The following is a 12,181-nucleotide window of genomic DNA, read 5'->3' on the forward strand; positions in this document are numbered from 1 at the left end:
AGTCCCAAGCTGGAAAGGAGCACGTGACCCAGCAGGGCACTAGGCCTCTGAGAGGGGCCCACGAGGCTTTGCTCCTGTGTGGCCACTTAAAGCAGCTGTCCCACGTGAAAAGCGAGAGCCAACGTGTCTCAGGAGAGGCGCACCAGGGTGCAGCCTGGCCACTCAGCTGTGTGAGTGCGCAAAGCAGGTCCCAAGGCCTCTTCAATAAACCACGAGGGCAGGTGGGCTGCAAACAGCCAGACCAAGGGGCTCTTGCCCGCCACGACACCTGGTAGGCCCTGCCCTCTGCTTTGACAGCACCTCCTGGGCCCTGCCGCCACGGCAATGGCTCCAGCTTGGCCCCCAGCCAGTCCAGTGGGATGGCCCTGCTCTCCACGGCCTGGCAACAGACGCTGGTCACTTTCTTGTCTTCATTTTGCATCTGTGAAGAGGGTTACTGTGGTCTCCTCCACAGGTGGTCAGCAGGACGTACTGGATAGAACGCTTCGGGGTGACCCCGGCCCACAGCCCCACCAGTGTGGTCATCGTCATCAGAGGCAGGCGCAGAAAGGTACCCGAGCTCAGGGGCTGAGTAGGAGGGGGAGCCAGAGTCACTGGGTGCAGCGGCACTCCACGAAGGAGAGGAGACGACGTCCAGCACTCTCGCTGCCTCCCCTGCCTCCCAGGGCAACGAGTTCTAGGTTTTCTATGCCTAAGTTTCTGCCTCTTAATGTGGAGTTAATAATACTGTCTCTCAGGGGTACTCACAGATGAGAGCAATTACCAACTGCAAAGTGCTTTGAAAATAAATGAGCTTACTCTAAGGGTGGTATTTAATGTTTATAATGATAAGTCTGCTTACAGAGTCACAAACTATAATCATTGGTACAAGGCTTAGTTTTATGACTGGCTTTTTTTGAACTTAGCATAAAATATTTTTATTTTAAAGTAATTAAATGATGTGTCAGAAATACTTCCTGCATCCATCTAGAGTCTTGTCTGGAAAAACCTAAGATGTGATCATAGCTCTATTTTAGACAGAGTCCAGTTAACTCAGTGCCTAGCAGATCCAGCAGCAACAAATTATAGGAAGACCACAACTGAGGTCTCTAACACTTGGACACTGAGGGCAAGAGTGATGTATTTTTGCTAAAAATTATTGAGTGTTCTATGAACCAAAGCCCAGCCACTCCCTTCTACCCAGTGTAAAGAATGTGCTTGGCAGCCTATAAAGCCATACACAAACAGGCCCTCACAGGCCCTCACAAGGCCCCAGGCCCTTCTCCGCGGCAGGGCTGGCAGGTTTATTGCGAGGCCCAGGTGCCAATTCAGTCTGTGCTTCGGGAAGATGAATTGTTGAAAGGCAGTTTCCAAAGCAAGCCTGCACCCTGCAGTCCTCCTCTTCAGGAGCCTGACCTGGTTCCTCTGAACAACGGGCCCTCCCTGTGCACTCCTGAGCTGCAGATGAATTTTGCAGAGGGGGATGATCTTATAGTCGTAGTCCCGAACCTCCCTGGTCCTGTGAATGCTATGGCCACGCTGCTGCCATCTCCACGGGGTTGTTTTGTACAGTGTTTTCTCATAGAGATGGAAGTCTGTGGACACATCTGTGTTTGTCTTTCATCAAGACATAAATAAATGAATGGGTATCTTATTTATCAGGTGAGGGTAATGTTCTGTGGTCCTCATTCTGGGCCAACAGTTTTACTTTCTCCATCCAATGGAGCCTTAGTTCTATTTGCAGCCAAAGGAAAAAAGAAAAAAAAAATGTATTTCCCCTGAACTCATGGTCCTAGAACACAGGCAGCCTTCTCTCTTCCGCAGCTGGAGGAGCGCTCTTGCTTGCTACCCAAGAGATTGCTGAACAAAGAGCGCCACCCTGTGTCTTCTCGAGGAAAGGCACCGTAATAGAAGAATCCAAAGCTTGTCCATGACAATAGCTGCTTATCCAACTGCTGAAGAAGCAGAACGAAAAGTGGGTCCTCCCTGGCATCCTATTTATTCAGCACACAGACAATGCCACACGATCGGCTGCATTTCCACTGGCAACCCTAGATACAGCCTTCTGCAAATGCCCGGCTTGGAGGGGTGTGGGCTACCAAGAGCGCTGCCATACACACCCATGGTTCAGACCACAGTTCAGAGGGGACTTCCTGCCTGGACCAAAGTTATTCTTGGCTGGGACATGAGATGCACTGGAGCCGGCAGCCAGTCTCTCACCAGTTCACTTACAGAGCTGTGCAGAGGCCAAGGAAGGGGAGACCAGTGCAAAGGGTACTTTTGTTGCATTAAGAAAAATATAGCAACCAACAAGCCCAACTCGAATGGAATCAGCCCAAGTCAGCTCTCCTCCAGCCCAGTGGCATGACCAGGAGCTCGAGGACAGCAACTGGCCAAAGCGTTCCCAAGCTCACCTCACTGTACCCTCACGTCAGCACTGTCAGGCAGCAATGTCACTGCCACGCTTCACAGGCAAGGCACCCTTGTGGCAGTAGCTGAGTGTCTCGCCGTCAACCTGCTGACTTGACCAGCAGGGTCTTCCCCAGCACATCCAGCCTGGGAGCCTGTGGCAAATACCACTGCTTTCCTTCTGCCAGGTCTGACAGGTCTCCTCTCCTGGCGGCCTCCGTGCCTCCGTTTCCCTAGCAGGCTCACTCTGGAAAGGCTGGCATTTTTTGGTGGCAGTGCAGATTCCCTCAAGGCTTGTTGGAAGGACTCACTTGATGGGACCCAGGAAAGTCTCTCCAGTCAGGGTGAATGCAGGCACCTTTGGGCTCAGGGTATGCCTCCTTCTGGCACCTGGCACCAATCTGCAAGACTGGCCTCCCAGCAGCGGCCCTTCCTGCTCCCCAGGAGGAATGCCCTGAGGTTATGTGCACTCAGGGGCCCTCCTGGGGACGCCACACCAAGGTGTTCTGAGAGTCTACATGCTAAGAACAGGCTCTGGGCAATGGCTTGTTTTTGGTAGGGGTGGGAAGGAGTCTGGTAGTTTTTTTAGAGTTATTTGAGTAAAGCAGACCCCAAGTGTGTACACTCGAGTCTACCGCTCTTCGTAGCACTGGCCAGACACTGCCCTCCACCTACCCGAGCAGTGGCACTGACAGCCGAGCTACTCGGGCTGGGCCTTCCTTGTCTCTGCACCCAGCCTGGCTCAGTGCCTGCAGCACTCTCAGCAACAGTCGTTAGGGTAAAAGGAAACTGGGCATGCACCCTCCGCTTGTTGCTCCTCTCTGATGAGTACAGCAGGAGTGAGCGACAGTCCTCCCTGCCCTGGCCTGATGGGGCCTTACCCACTCCACCTGTGTGTGTTCAGTGTGATGGACGGCAAAGCCTCGACTCTTGCCTATAAACACTCTGTCTAAAATGATAAAAATGCCAAAAGTGTATCTCTTCCTTAGAGGAAAATGACAGCCAATGCAAAAACCCGTCATCTAAAAGTAACACAGCAGGCACAGGCAAGAATTAGCTGCAGTTGCTGAAAACTTGGAGGAAGGGTAAGGTATTCATGTGGATTCAGGTACTGAACCACATCCTAGTTTCTAACTTCAAAAGGAAAAGATGGCTTTCAGTTCAGGACTCTGGCCTCAGCCTCCTCTTCAAATGGAAACCAAGCTTCACACCATACTCATGGAGAGCAGAGTGACAACACATGCCTCTGGCTGTGATGTGTCCAGCATGACAGGTATCCAATAGGCACATCGTGTGTCCCTGAGGTGACACACGAGGCCACAGAACCACATACGTGGATCACACATCCAAGGTGACACACTGAGGACACAGAACCACGTATGTGGATCACACATCCAAGGTGACACACTGAGGACACAGAACCACGTATGTGGATCACATGTCTAAAGTGACACATGAGAATACAGCACCATATACGTGGATCACATATCCCTGAGCTGACGCACCAAGGACACAGCACCATGTATGTGGACCACGTGTCCCGGAACTGACACACTGAGGACACAGAACCACATACGTGGATCATGTGTCCCTCTGCTGATGCACCAAGGACACAGCACCACGTATGTGGACCACGTGTCCCTGAGCTGACACACAGAAGATATAGAACCACATACGTGGATCACATATCCCTGTGCTGATGCACCGAAGATACAGCACCATGTATGTGGATCACGTATCCCTGAGCTGATGCACCGAGGACTTGGCACCATGTACGTGAATCACGTGTGTCTGAGCTGAAGCACCAAGGACACAGAACCACGTATATGAATCACGTGTCTAAGGTGACACGTGAGAACATAGCACCATATATGTGGATCACGAATCCCTGAGCTGACACACTGAGGACACAGAACCACGCATGTATGTCATGGATCCAAGGTGACGCACAAGGACATGAAGGTCACACCAGCCACAGTGGGTACCCACAGCAGCACAGGTACTGCTGTGGACTATATTTTGCTGCTGTGTAGTAGAAGCAGCAGGAACAGCCTGCAGGCATGACCCAGCACTAAAGAAAACCTGTCACATGTGGGGCCACTGCAGAGATACCCACAGCAATAGGCTCCATCACACATCCCACCAGTTCCCAGGACCTCCCAAAAAAGAACATCTAGCAGCCCTCTTCCTTCCTCTGTAGTAGCCATGATCTCTCCTGCCAGGTTCCTATGAAAGAGGGCCAGGGATTCTCAGGCTTCCAAGAAGTTCCAGAGACATCCGTGAGCAGCTGCTGCTGAGGCCAGGTGGCAAGCTCGGCTCACGGCAGCCTCAGCTGGCCTGACTCAGCACTACCTCCTCAGAGCCCAAGTGCAGGGCTGTATCAGATCTAGAGATTGGGAGAACCCCACACTGGCTTTCTGACCCACCAAGACAGGTCTAGAAGAGAAACAGTGGAAAGGGCTCTCCCCTCCAAATTGCAAATCCAAAAGCAATACAGCCCTACCAGCAGGATTTCAGAGCTTAGTTGCAGGACCTGTTCTTTAACCTGTGCAGAAAATAGATGGATCTGGGTGATCATGGACTGTCGCCCACTCAATTACAGCACACAGCAGAGGTTTTTCTCTGTGCTGCCAACCTACCAGGAGTAGTCTGGAGACAGCAGCATAGCTCAGTGGCCGGAGGTAGGGCTTGGCTACCTCTCAGTTCTTCAGAAACAGCCAGAACTCAGGACCCTGTCTTGCCACTGCAAGGGCATCATGGGGATGGTCCCCTGGAGCAATATCCATAGCAAACACAGAACACCCTGGATATCTTGCAAAAGACAGACTCCAGAGATGGGACACAGACCTCCCCAAAGGGCAGAGGGTGCTACCTAGAAGCTGCCAGTGACCTGGGAATGTTTGGACATATTCTCCAAGAGGAAGGACAATTGCCTCATCGTGTATCCACAAGCACCAAACAAGAGGCAAGACCTTCCCAGATGCCTGGACCACTTTGCAGGGAAGCCTGGGAGCAACGGCTGATTCTTCTCTCCTCCAACCCTTCAGTTCCTGTGCTAAGCAGACCTCAGCTAGGAACATGGAAGGGGCTGTGCTTCATGCCAGATCCTGACCAGACCTGCTGCGCAGCACCCAGCCTCACCACCCACCCCACCATCCAGGAGCCCCTTCCTCAGTGCTTGCCCATGAGCTGAGGACTGCATCAACGGGCCCACACCTCTCAGCCCTCACCGGACCTCTCCAACCAACCAGCTGTAGGCTGTTAAGAGCAGGTGCAGGCCACGCAGAGTGCAGCCACATGCTTCTGGGTAATGGCTTGGCGAAAAGCAGATGCCCTTTCCTCCAATGCATGCAGGAGGACAGGCTCCAGACATTTGGTTTCAGGGAGGTCAGCCCGAGTGTCATATGAACAGCTCAGGCACAGAAGGCCAGAGGATCTGAAGAAACACAATTTGATCCCTGATCAAGCTGCCATGAAATCCACTTCACCACCGGATGCCCCTTTTAAAGGATGTTAAAATCTATTTCACCTGTGTTTTCTGTTACCAAAAGCACTCTGACTTCATAAGACAACTTCATTTGTGGATTTCTAGGCTGAGTGCATTAACATTTGTTTCTTCTTATTGAAAGTCCAAATTTTCAACAAAGCTGTATGTGTAAGACCAATAGTTTCATTCCACTTGTTCTTCTCTTGGCTGGTATAGGTCACTAGGTTCTCAGTGTACTGCAAAATCGACTTTAAGAACCTGTTTAAAAAAGAGGAAAATTAGTCTATCCATTATAAAATATAATGATGACTTAAATTATTGAAATTAGTTCTCAAGTTGAATACCACTTAATTTTTATAGATTCAAGAAAAAAACACAAAAAATAAAAACAACACAAATTGAATGAAAGACAAAAATGCTGAGAGGCAAATGCCACTTGGATGGGCATCTGAAAGTTTACAAGATGAAAATTCCTTTTCACACTCTCTAAAATCCAGACAAGACATTCCTAAGTAGTGGAATGTGATTCCAGAAAGGCTCTGGGCCACCTGGATCAGACTGACCCAGCGCAGGAGCACGACATGTGTGATGACAAAGGACATGCCTGGGCCCTTGGTGGGGTGCAGAGCCCCTTCCTCATAAGAGATGCCTTCCACTGGAGACAGCCACTGATGCTCAAGTGTTCTCCTTAAAGATATCCATCAAGGTGGGCACAGTGGAGCACACCTACAACTCCAGCTGCTTGGGAGGCTAAGCAAAGAAGATCAGAAGTTCAAGACTAGCCTCAGCAACTTAGTGAGACCCTGTTGTAAAAAATAAAAGGGGCTGGAGATGTAGCTCAGTGGTGGAGCACTTGCTTAGTATGCATGAATCCCAAGTACCACACCAAAAAAGAAAAAAAAAAATCCATTAAGAAGAATGGCTGGGTATGGTGGCATATCTTGCAATCCCAGTTATTTGAGGCTGAGGTAGGAGGATCACAAGTTCAAGGCAGCCTCAGCAAATTAGCAAGATCCTATCTCAAAATACAAATGAAAATGATTGCAGATGTAGCTCAGTGTAGAGCACCCTGGGGTTCAATCCCTAGTAGTGGAAAAAAATGTTCATCAAAATGACAGTGAGTCATCTCTGATCAACGGGAATAAATAAATGCCATTTTTACTTTTTCAAAGTTCTCCTAAAGTTTCCCAAATAGTATAACTTTTCTATAACTTTTTAACTTGAAGATTTTAAACCTAGAGGAAAGTTAAAGAAAAGACGCAGTGAAGACCACAGATGTTCTGTCCAGGGCAGTGTTCCCAGCTGGCAGTGGTTCTGGTCCCAGGGACATCTGACAGGACCTAATCCACTTCTGATGGTCACAGCTGGGGAGTGGTGCTGCAATGTAGTGGGTGGCTAGGGATGCCCTGAACCTCACGGAGAGCACAGGACATGCCAGAGCAGGTTCCAGCCCAGACCCACAGTGCTGAGGCTGAGTACCCCAACTGAGTCGCAAGCTGTGCCCATACTATGCACAGCCACGCACACTGGGCTGCTTCACGTCAGCATCCTGGGTTTGGTCTAACATGCACAGATATGTTGCCCATGCAGAGCACTGTCTCATGGCCACAAAAGTACCCAGGACTTGATGGTGGAGGGAGGCTCATCAAGCAGAGGTGTGGCTTGTGCAGGATGTCCAGGGGCCTCCTCTGCTTTGGAATCTCAGGATGTGAAATGGGTGACACAAGGGTAGCCTACTTTCAGATCCCTGGATCTGGGTGGTCCTGAAAAATGTACTTCCCAAATCTGAAACTGTCAGCCATACACAATGATGCTAGTTATCTAAGAGCTGTCTGGGTGTTGCAGGGCTGCCTTGAGGTCCACCCAGCCTGTGAGCCCTCTGCCTGAGGCAGCTGTGGGTCCAGACAGAGCCTCGAGTTGCACCTCTCAATGCCACACCATTTTTACAGCCTTCACCCAGCTTGCACCTGGACACCAAGTTATTTCTGCACAGACTAAAGAATTCTAAAAGGATTCACACACAAATCACATGCAATTTTGTGGAATGTGCCTACACTGGGTGTCAGCCTGAAATGGTCACAAACTTATCAGCAACAAAATCTTCACAGAAGGACAGCTAAGGGCCCATTAGAATCCATGGAGGCTAAGGGGAAAAAAATCACCACAGAATGTAATCAACAAGGGTGATGATGACTTAAAATTCCCCAAACATGATTCCTTCCTCTAAGTAGGACATACTTACTTCAGATACTGCTGGTGCTCTTGAGTGCCTTTTCTTTGGATGACGTGAATGCTGACCAATTCCAATGCAATGAGCAATAAAATCAAATAAAGCACGGGAGACAGAAGCCTGATGCTGAGAACAGATATAAGTAGACTGAGGTTGGACAAACACACGTTTTCCACTTTCATAAGAATGTCCCACCTATTCCACACCTTTTCAAGTGTCCTGAAGTCCAAACATCTCATCTCAGAAGATCCTTTTCCAGACACTGTGAGCCCAACCCCTGCACCAGGCCCTGCCTGTAGTGGTCAGGCTGGGTGGACCCTTCATGCACCCCTCTTGGCCTCCATGCCCACGCACCAGGCCTTCTCTGCCCAACAACTGCACTGAGACCGCAGTGGCCCTGCCCCTCCTCAGGCGCTGTGCTGGGGAACTCCAGCACAGCCCAGTCAGGGCCCAGAGCCTCTGCTCAGCGCCCATGCTCTTGGTCCTCTGCAGCACCTTCCTCACAATTCCATGCCCAGAAGGGCTCTCACAAAAAGGAAGATCAGTGGCTTACATGTGAATGTCACCTGCAATGTCACCAGACTCAAAGAAATACCAAGCAAAGCCAGACCTTATTTGTCCCATGATACTGGTAGAGGCTTTTAAAAATACTGTTTTAGAAGGGATGCGATGTTAACAGCACTACCTTGTAAACTGTAAGAGTATAACCCGAGCACTTCCTCTGGAAGCAATGCGCTAGCAATTCCCAGGAAGAGCTTAGGGACACCCACAGCACTCAAGCCACAATTTGGAAACTTGCTCCAAAACTTGCCCCATGTAGTATTATCTGACAGACATGCTATTAAGGAAGAAACCACAAAGCTAACAAGTACAGTTAATATGCTATCAGATTTTACACCCAAATACTCCTTTGGGCAAGTAGGTCCCATCTGTACAGATTATTCTGAAACAGAAAGCAGTGTAGTTCTCTACAAGAAGGGATCCCAAATGCATCCGCAGATACCTCCCTGCCCAGCTGCCTCCTGCAGGGCAGCAGTGGCCGCACCTGTTCAGCATACGCACGTAGTTCTGCCGCTGTCTTGAGCGCAGCCTCCTCTCTCCCCACTGCCTGTGCCTCAGCTGCAGGGAGGTGGTGACCTGGCTAGACACACGCTGGCACTGGGCGCTGATGCTGCGGAGCACCACCAGCACTTCGAGAACGCCTCTGGGGCAGAAGAGGGTGGGGATGTGGATGTTGCAGAGCTCCGCAAGCAGCTGGGGCCACCTGCAAGCAACAGCAGGAATTCAGGGGACACGCCCCATCACAAGACCCCCACTGCCAGCTCCATCCAGCCTCTGAGGGACTAGGGCCAGCAGGAAGGCTGTGGCCTGGTACCTGGGTAGAGCTGGGCACCACTGAATGGGTGAGCAGAAGATGTGTTTGTGACGTCAACAGACACACTGTGACTGGCTAAAGATCACCAAGCCTCACCTAATAATTCTAGGGGCACCAACCCAATGTGAAACTCCAGTACACGACCTAGCCACTAAGACCCAATATAGCACAGCCCCCCACTTGCAGCCCTAATTTGCCCAGGGTGCTTCCAAGTCCCCAGGAGGTCCAGGCACTCACTTCCCGGTGGGAGGCCCAACCAGGTCACGGAAAGCAAGGTGATCCTCAGGCATGTGGTGAAAGAGCTCATGCAGAATCTTTGTAATTAAAGAGTTGCAGGCATTTGCTTCAGAATTACCCTCCAATCTAAAAAATAGAAAATATCCAAAGACACATTACAAAAATTAAAATGCCCACATTAGTGCCTGTGAAAAGCACTTATCTCAGTGCTCAACAAGTGATGAACTTACAAAACCTGAAACTCAGCTTCCCTAAATATAAAATGAAAATAGCCACAGTCATAGAAAACACATCACATGGCATGCGCGTAGCCACACGCCCCACAGAGGAGGGTGCCCTCAGAGGAGGGCACCTCACAGAGGAGGGCGTCCCACAGAGGAGGGTGCCCACAGAGGAGGGCGTCCCACAGAGGAGGGCGTCCCACAGAGGAGGGTGCCCACAGAGGAGGGCGTCCCACAGAGGAGGGCGTCCCACAGAGGAGGGTGTCCACAGAGGAGGGCGTCCCACAGAGGAGGGCGTCCCACAGAGGAGGGCGTCCCACAGAGGAGGGTGTCCCACAGAGGAGGGTGCCCACAGAGGAGGGCGTCCCACAGAGAAAAGCGTCCCACAGAGGAGGGTGTCCCCAGAAGAGGGCGTCCCACAGAGGAGGGCGTCCCACAGAGGAGGGTGCCCACAGAGGAGGGCGTCCCACAGAGGAGGGCGTCCCACAGAGGAGGGCGTCCCACAGAGGAGGGTGCCCACAGAGGAGGGTGTCCCACAGAGGAGGGTGCCCACAGAGGAAGGTGTCCCACAGAGGAGGGTGTCCCACAGAGGAGGGCGTCCCACAGAGGAGGGTGCCCACAGAGGAGGGCGTCCCACAGAGGAGGGTGTCCCACAGAGGAGGGTGCCCACAGAGGAGGGCGTCCCACAGAGGAGGGTGCCCACAGAGGAGGGTGCCCACAGAGGAGGGCGTCCCACAGAGGAGGGTGCCCACAGAGGAGGGCGTCCCACAGAGGAGGGCGTCCCACAGAGAAAAGCGTCCCACAGAGGAGGGTGTCCCCAGAAGAGGGCGTCCCACAGAGGAGGGCGTCCCACAGAGGAGGGTGCCCACAGAGGAGGGCGTCCCACAGAGGAGGGTGCCCACAGAGGAGGGCGTCCCACAGAGGAGGGCGTCCCACAGAGGAGGGTGTCCCACAGAGGAGGGTGCCCACAGAGGAGGGCGTCCCACAGAGGAGGGTGCCCACAGAGGAGGGCGTCCCACAGAGGAGGGTGTCCCACAGAGGAGGGTGTCCACAGAGGAAGGTGTCCCACAGAGGAGGGTGTCCCACAGAGGAGGGCGTCCCACAGAGGAGGGTGCCCACAGAGGAGGGTGCCCACAGAGGAGGGTGTCCCACAGAGGAGGGTGCCCACAGAGGAGGGTGTCCCACAGAGGAAGGTGTCCCACAGAGGAGGGCGTCCCACAGAGGAGGGTGCCCACAGAGGAAGGTGTCCCACAGAGGAGGGTGCCCACAGAGGAGGGCGTCCCACAGAGGAGGGTGCCCACAGAGGAGGGTGCCCACAGAGGAGGGTGTCCCACAGAGGAGGGTGCCCACAGAGGAGGGTGTCCCACAGAGGAAGGTGTCCCACAGAGGAGGGCGTCCCACAGAGGAGGGTGCCCACAGAGGAAGGTGTCCCACAGAGGAGGGTGCCCACAGAGGAGGGCGTCCCACAGAGGAGGGCGTCCCACAGAGGAGGGTGCCCACAGAGGAGGGTGCCCACAGAGGAGGGTGTCCCACAGAGGAGGGTGCCCACAGAGGAGGGTGTCCCACAGAGGAGGGCGTCCCACAGAGGAGGGTGTCCCACAGAGGAGGGTGTCCCACAGAGGAGGGCGTCCCACAGAGGAGGGCGTCCCACAGAGGAGGGTGTCCACAGAGGAGGGCGTCCCACAGAGGAGGGTGTCCACAGAGGAGGGCGTCCCACAGAGGAGGGTGTCCACAGAGGAGGGCGTCCCACAGAGGAGGGTGCCCACAGAGGAAGGTGTCCCACAGAGGAGGGTGCCCACAGAGGAGGGTGTCCCACAGAGGAGGGCGTCCCACAGAGAAAAGCGTCCCACAGAGGAGGGTGTCCCCAGAAGAGGGCGTCCCACAGAGGAGGGCATCCCACAGAGGAGGGTGCCCACAGAGGAGGGCGTCCCACAGAGGAGGGTGCCCACAGAGGAGGGCGTCCCACAGAGGAGGGTGCCCACAGAGGAGGGTGTCCACAGAGGAGGGCGTCCCACAGAGGAGGGTGTCCCACAGAGGAGGGTGCCCACAGAGGAGGGTGTCCACAGAGGAGGGCGTCCCACAGAGGAGGGTGTCCCACAGAGGAGGGCGTCCCACAGAGGAGGGCATCCCACAGAGGAGGGTGTCCCACAGAGGAGGGCGTCCCACAGAGGAGGGTGTCCCACAGAGGAGGGTGCCCACAGAGGAGGGTGTCCCACAGAGGAGGGTGCCCACAGAGGAGGGTG

At 53.2% G+C, this 12,181-nt stretch overlaps 1 protein-coding gene across 4 annotated transcripts in view; it reads right to left on the reverse strand.

The window, feature by feature from the left end:
- Positions 1–806: 806 nt before the first annotated feature.
- The window catches only part of Ermard (ER membrane associated RNA degradation), a 42,077-nt gene continuing 30,702 nt past the window's right edge, over positions 807–12,181 (reverse strand). For 3 of the 4 annotated variants that reach the window (XM_046449296.1, XM_046449294.1, XM_046449293.1), the window contains 4 exons: positions 9,718–9,843; positions 9,151–9,369; positions 8,118–8,231; positions 807–6,133 (listed from right to left, as the gene is read on the reverse strand). In XM_046449296.1, the coding sequence (XP_046305252.1) occupies positions 5,977–6,133; positions 8,118–8,231; positions 9,151–9,369; positions 9,718–9,843 (616 nt within the window). In that variant the 3' untranslated portion in view covers positions 807–5,976. The remainder of the gene's footprint in view (positions 6,134–8,117; positions 8,232–9,150; positions 9,370–9,717; positions 9,844–12,181) is intronic. The other variant, XM_046449295.2, reaches the window with a different exon arrangement.

The sequence above is a fragment of the Marmota monax genome, unplaced genomic scaffold (assembly GCF_021218885.2).
Source record: "Marmota monax isolate L192 unplaced genomic scaffold, Marmota_monax_Labrador192_F-V1.1 WCK01_AAM20220418_F8-fsc00083, whole genome shotgun sequence".
NCBI lineage: Eukaryota > Metazoa > Chordata > Mammalia > Rodentia > Sciuridae > Marmota > Marmota monax.